The sequence below is a fragment of the Pteropus alecto genome, unplaced genomic scaffold (genome assembly GCF_000325575.1).
Source record: "Pteropus alecto unplaced genomic scaffold, ASM32557v1 scaffold202, whole genome shotgun sequence".
In the NCBI taxonomy this organism is placed as follows: domain Eukaryota; kingdom Metazoa; phylum Chordata; class Mammalia; order Chiroptera; family Pteropodidae; genus Pteropus; species Pteropus alecto.
In genome coordinates, this window is record NW_006432451.1 from 2,001,406 (window position 1) to 2,007,910 (window position 6,505).

At 40.0% G+C, this 6,505-nt stretch overlaps 1 protein-coding gene across 4 annotated transcripts in view; it reads right to left on the bottom strand.

The window, feature by feature from the left end:
• Positions 1–1,125: 1,125 nt before the first annotated feature.
• The window catches only part of MAPK14 (mitogen-activated protein kinase 14), a 66,630-nt gene continuing 61,250 nt past the window's right edge, over positions 1,126–6,505 (bottom strand). For 3 of the 4 annotated variants that reach the window (XM_006907327.3, XM_006907326.3, XM_015585894.2), the window contains 3 exons: positions 6,235–6,313; positions 2,544–2,717; positions 1,126–1,564 (listed from right to left, as the gene is read on the bottom strand). In XM_006907327.3, coding sequence (XP_006907389.1) covers positions 1,497–1,564; positions 2,544–2,717; positions 6,235–6,313 — 321 coding nt within the window. In that variant the 3' untranslated portion in view covers positions 1,126–1,496. Of the gene's footprint in view, positions 1,565–2,543; positions 2,718–6,234; positions 6,314–6,505 lie in introns of those variants that run through there. The other variant, XM_015585895.2, reaches the window with a different exon arrangement.

A 6,505-nucleotide genomic window follows, 5' to 3' on the forward strand; every position in this document is an offset into this window, starting at 1 on the left:
TCTGATTTTCAGCACTTCTTAGCATTGGTTACTGGGAGCGAAGAGAACAACTTGTCTTCCAAAGTCTGAGATATTCCTGGGAAAAGCCCTGATCTTTCCTGCGATGGCTTCCCAAAAATAGTTGAAAACCAGATGGCAAGAATGAAAATGCTATACATCCATCCTTTCCATTTCTTCATAATTTTCACATCAAAAGCACCTGGAGTTTCAATTGTGTTCAATACAAAATAGAACTGGGGGCTTAAGAGAAGATGATGTTACCTGCCCATAGCATCAGCCAAGGTGACATGGGTTCTGAACTACCCAAGAAGTCTTCACTGGCAGACTTGCTTGGCACCAGGGCCTCCCCCCACAAAAAAAAATTTAAAAAAATAAAATAAAAATAAAAAATAAAAAAAAAGGTGACATGGTTCTGAACTACCCAAGAAGTCTTCACTGGCAGACTTGCTTGGCGCCCGGGCGCCCCCCCCCACAAAAAAATTTAAAAAAATAAAATAAAAATAAAAAATAAAAAAAAACCAGGACAAGCAGCTGTGCATGCTCAAATAGCAAGACGTGCAAAACACATCGTCACTCTGCCAGAAAGAAAGAGCACACAGGAAGTACACTGACAGCAAGAACCAACTTCTGGCTACTGGGGCCAATACTCAAGAAACCTCTGCACTGAAAGTGGGGGTAAGCAGAGAAATGGCAACAACACCTGGGGGGTGAGGAAGAAAGAGAGAGAAGCACATATACGCATGCTCACACATGCACACATGGTGCCTCTGAAGGCTCCCTGGTTCACGAGTGGCCGTCCGACAACCTACTTGCCTGGCTCAGAACTTCATCTGCTGCACTCTCTTAACTATCTACACTTTCTTCTCTCCTTTTAAGGCACAAACATATTACAGTTTCAGATACACCTGCTGAGTTCTGAGAATCATACTAAGCAGGTTAATCTTAGACTAGTGCACAGAAGCCAGTTGGTCCTTTTTGGCTGTACGGATCACTGAGGGACGGCTTCAGATGTGAAGCGGCCAGTAGGTGTGAGCCTTCTCTCTGTGCCACTGTGGGATGTGGTCAAGTCTACCCACCATAGTTAAGGTGGGGCCACAGGAGAGGCCAAAATGGTAAAAGCATGACTGGGATCTGGGACGTTTAATATTTTTTACTTTGCATTTAATAAACCCTAAAAAGATGGCAGTTCTTGCCTGCCTGAGCTGACTCACAAAGAAGAGCCACCAGAGGCTGCCACGGAGCATCTGTAACTCCAAAGTAATGTCGCTGTGATCACAGTTTGCTCATACTCTCTTACCCTCCCACAAAGACAGACACGCACATACACTAACACATGTGTGCACACACGCGTGCACATACACACACACAAACACACCCCTCTTCCACCATGGAGGAAATCTTTGCAACAAGAGGCACTTGAATGATATTTGGAGAGTTCCTGTGAAAAGGCCTTCCCCTCACAGTGAAGTGGGATCAACAGAAAAGAAACCAGGTGCTCAGGATTCCATCTCTTCTTGGTCAAGGGGTGGTGGCACAAAGCTGATGACTTCATCGTAGGTCAGGCCTAGAAATTGGGAAGGAAAAGTAGGATGTGAGAGTTTAGACTATTCTCTTTGCTAGCAAGCACTGTAATTTCTAAGCTCAAGATCCTCCTCCCTGTCGAGGCTAGTGGTTTGATGGGCTCCTTCATTGCTTGTGTGTGATAACCTAATGGATCATGTGATTACACAGAAGTTCAAAAATACATATGAAAGAACCATTTTTTATGTTTCCTTAAAAAAAGCTGCTTTATGGACTTAAGTAGCAAATTTTTAAAAAGTTAACATGTCGATCTATTCAAAATTATGATTTACGTTATTAACACAATGACAACCGCATGTGTACAGTTAACATTGCATACATACTGTATACCAATAAAAGTAAATATCCAGGGGGAAAAAACATTTTTTAGTTTCTTTCATCACTCAGTGCCTCCTCTGTAAAGCTCTCTGGAGAAGGTGCTCAAGAATAACAAAGTACTCCCGCAAGTTACAGCAACAGATATATAATCCTGGCCTTTGGAAAATAACTGGAGTTCTGAATTTGTGTTTTATGAAAAGAATATGAGATTGGACATAGGAGACATAGGTTCCATTTCTGGCTGTGTCTCTAACTAGGTCTAAGGTAACAGATATGATATAAACTCTTTCTCCTAGTTCTACCAATTGTAAAACTGAAAAAACACCTTATTCTCTATTTAGCTCAGAGAGATGTTGTAAATGCAAAGACTCTGAGAACCTCTTAGATCTATTCAGATGTGAGGGGCTGTACTCAAAGTCAGACCAGACAGAAGCATCTTAAAGGTCCAGAGAGTGTCATCACGTACAAGTTTCCATCAGAGGAACACATTCATTCTGCTTTAGAGACCTGAATTACAAGTTTTAACGAGTTAGTTACAGCCAGAAATTTTATTTTTCCCACAGCTTTTGGTTAGTGGCTCACCTAGGAAAGATTTTAAAATCTAAGTCCTCAAGCTAGATTTTAATCCTGCCTTTATGACTTACTTTTCCATTCATCTATAAGGAGGTCCCTGCTTTCAAAGGATTGATCGTAAGGATCAGCCACTGGTTCGTCATCAGGATCATGATACTGAGCAAAGTAGGCATGTGCGAGGGCCTGGGCTGCAGTGATTCTCTTATCTGAGTCCAATACAAGCATCTTCTCCAGCAAGTCAACAGCTATTAGTACCACGAATTGGAAGAAAGAAGAGTTTTTAACATGTTACCAAAAAATTATGCCTTATTAAGCAAACATACAGTTTTGACCCTTCAAACCTAAACAAAGAATTCTCCTCCAAAGTGTCTGCTCTAGAATATAGTACCACTTTTCTCGTGTGTGTGTGTGTGTGTGTGTGTGTGTATGTGTGTGTGTGTGTGTGAATGGATGACTTTTGTACTTTTTAAGAATACGTTACTGAAGAATTTTTAAAAGTAACTGAGATTCTGTTTGAATGAGCTTTTGTAGAATGTCAATGTCCAACTGTTACCACTGTTGTCAAACTGTGTCAAAACAAAAGCCTTTAACTAAACTGGAAGAGGTAAGCAGGGCCAGCTTTGGATTTTTCGATTCTTCTGTCCCCCTTCACTGTTGATTTACTAACATTAGGCAAATAAATATTTATCAAACGGGACTTCAAACGATGGACAAATTGAGGGTTTCACATGGGTGTGGGGGTGAGAGACATGGTATTTGGATAAAATGGTGTTTTATTTTTAAATTTTTCGCTATGAAAAATTTAAATATATAAAACAATACAATGAATACTCATATACCCACCACCTATGTCCAACAAATAACATTTTATATTTCTTTATCTATATGTATATGTAGTTTTTACTGAACCATTTAAAAATAAAATTATAGACATGATACTTTACCCCTAAAAATTTCAGCATAAAGACATCTTCTTATACAATCACAAACTGTTATATCCAACAAATAAATAATTCCCAAATATCATCTCAAATCCAGTTCAAGTTAAAATTTCTCCAATTATTCCAAAGTTGTCTTTTGCACCTAGTCTGTTCAAACCAAAATCCAAGGAAGGGCCATACGTTGCATTTGATTGGGTTTTTTAGTCTCTCTGCATCTAGAATAATTCCCCGCCTCTAACTCCTATTTCTTCCTAACTTTGACCTCAAAGACTGTCCAGTTGTCTTGAATGTACCCATCATTAGGGATTTGTCTGATTGCTTCTCTCTGCTATCATGTACCTACATCCTTGTTTTCTTTTACCCCTTGTATTTCTTGAAAACCATGTTAGATCTAAAAATTTGGTAACAACTGGGTTAAACATTTTCGGCAAGAATATTTCATAGGTGATTTTATGTACTTGACAGTGCATTATGGCAGTTTGTCCTATTATTAATGATGCTAAATATGATCACTGGATTTTTTGTCCTAAACAACTAACCAGTAGGATACTTTGGCATCACATGAATATCACCAGTTCCTTTTACTTAAGGCTTTTATCATCCACTGATTTTCCTTCACAGCAAGTATTTCATTAGAGTTCACAAATGGTGATTTTTCTAATTCTTTCCAATAAAGATGTTTTGAGTTTCAGAATGACGGTGGGATAAATAGCCAGGACCACGGGTTGAAACAAGGCTTTTGAGGCTTTGCAAATTGCCAATGGTTCCTTAAATGTGAAAAGACATGTGGAGTGAAGGGGAAGACAGTTTCCTAAAGAGATCTACTGCTGTGTACACTGGAGGTTGTAAATGACTCCTGTCCTGCAGCTTGAATTCCAGAGTAATACAAAGGAGAAATGTGGCTTTCAAAGGGATATAGAAACACGGTGGATATTTATGTGTCAATTCAAGTTCATAAGTTTACATTTTAAAGCACGGGGAGAACTGCCTAGACATGCCATGCTTTCTTCTCTTCTCGGAAAAAGAAAAACTTATCAGCTGTTGTTTGAATCATATGGTGAGTCTTCGCCACCCTTGGGTAAAAAGTACCATGTCCTTACAACCAGTACTTTGATAAGGAGTAAGGTCGGGGTAAGAAAGATTCTTCTAAGAGCCTGACATACACAAATACAAACACTACATCAAAGGGCAATCTAAGTTTTAATTCATGTTTTGAGATAATGGTGAAATACAAAGTTAGTGACAGACAAAACAGATGTCAATGTTTACATTATTGGTGTATTCCTACTCAGTTAATATGCTGGGTACAAGTTTGTGGTCAGTAACACCATGTTTTCAGAAGTCTGCAAGAAGACACTCTTTATATGACATCACTTTGGCAGTGGGGTGTTAGGCGTGTTTAAATTCTGAGAACTGTGGTGCTGAGCACCAGATGGCCCAAAGCCTCCATTCAATTCACTTGCAGTTTGTATTGCTAAGTGGTATTTAGTTACTTTGAACATATAAATGTCATGATTCCAGTGAAGAGGACACCTATTAGGATGGATGTGACCTAAATAAGCTGCTGGGACACAAACATATCCCCCATTCCCCAGAAAAATGAATGAACAAATCTGAGTTGGCTAACAGGAAGTTAAACAGTAAGCCCTGTCACGTGTAAAACAAGCTGAAATAATGAAAAAAAAAAAAAAAATTCAGAACGGAATGACAGACAAGAAAGCTACCACCATAATCAACATTTCCCAAATTCAATATTGGAATACTTATGACTCAAAGGGAGCTTCTCATAGATCCTTGAACTAAATAATGCAGCTCAAATAAATTATACAAAGACAATGAGAACACACCAGGGTAGATGCAAACCTAAACCAACTCTGGTAGAATTCTGTATACCCCTGATGAGTGTGTGGATTCATTTCTGGTTGTGAGAGTGACCCAGCTGAGATCTGACAAACTCTCCATCTCCAAGGCTGCCATGGACTCATCCATAACCACCCAACATTTCAAAGAGCATGAACATCTCTGCTGTTATAAGAATTATCACAGTGGCACTGAAATCACTGTCAACAATCATTATGGATGGAGTAATTAAAAAAGTAAAACCACTTAGCCTTCACTCCAGCTTCTGAAGAGGTTCTCCTGGCTGTCAGCCCTCAATAGGATAAAACTAAACCTGAAGCACAGCTGCTGGGACCCTTGAGCAGAGGGATGACCCACTATAATACAATCTTCAGAAAAGTGAGAAGGTTGATTATACTATTATCATAGCATCGCTTCCCTCCCTGTCACAGGGAGGCCGTGCTCTGATTTTTCTATGTCCGCTGTTAAATAGCACTGTGCACTGTACTCTCAAGTCAGGGAATTAGAGCCTCAGGCAATGCCGCTGTAAAGGGGCCAACTGAAGCACACATCAGTCCCAGCTTTAAGGAATAAAGCAACTCCTTTTTAGCCAAGGTAGTACATATCCTGCAGCTGCCCTGACATGTCCCTTTGCCAAGGATCCAGAAGCGATGCTGGCAGGAAGGAATATGGTGCCATTTCTTAAAGTCTGAGGTGGCAAACTTGCTCCACAAAGAGAGAATGGTTAAGTCTCTGCTGAGGATGACAGGACCTATAGCATTGGGAAGCTACGAGCAGGGCAGGGCACACTGCAGAGAGCTCTTGGGTGGGTCCTCAAAACACCCATCTGTGATTCAGTTGTTCTTACCCTCAGCTTGGGACATCATAACACAGCAGTTGTGAACAAGTCACAGGCTTTCAAATCCCTAATTTATGTCATAACCAATTTAATATCCAGGAGATGAGGATACGGTCAACTTACCCAAGGGATTGGCACCAATAAATACATTTGCAAAGTTCATCTTCGGCATCTGGGTCAAAGACTGAATATAGTTTCTTGCCTGTAAAAACAAAGAGTTTTCAAAATGGCTTGGTTCAATAATGTCACTGCTCTCGAAGAGTCTTGGTCCTGTCGAGGGACAAGCATTAACTGACAAAGTCTGCTGGCTCCAGTGGTTATGACTGTCTTTGATATGCATTAAGTATTTCTCTCTTACTGCCATCCTAACTTCTTATTTATGATCACCAACTTT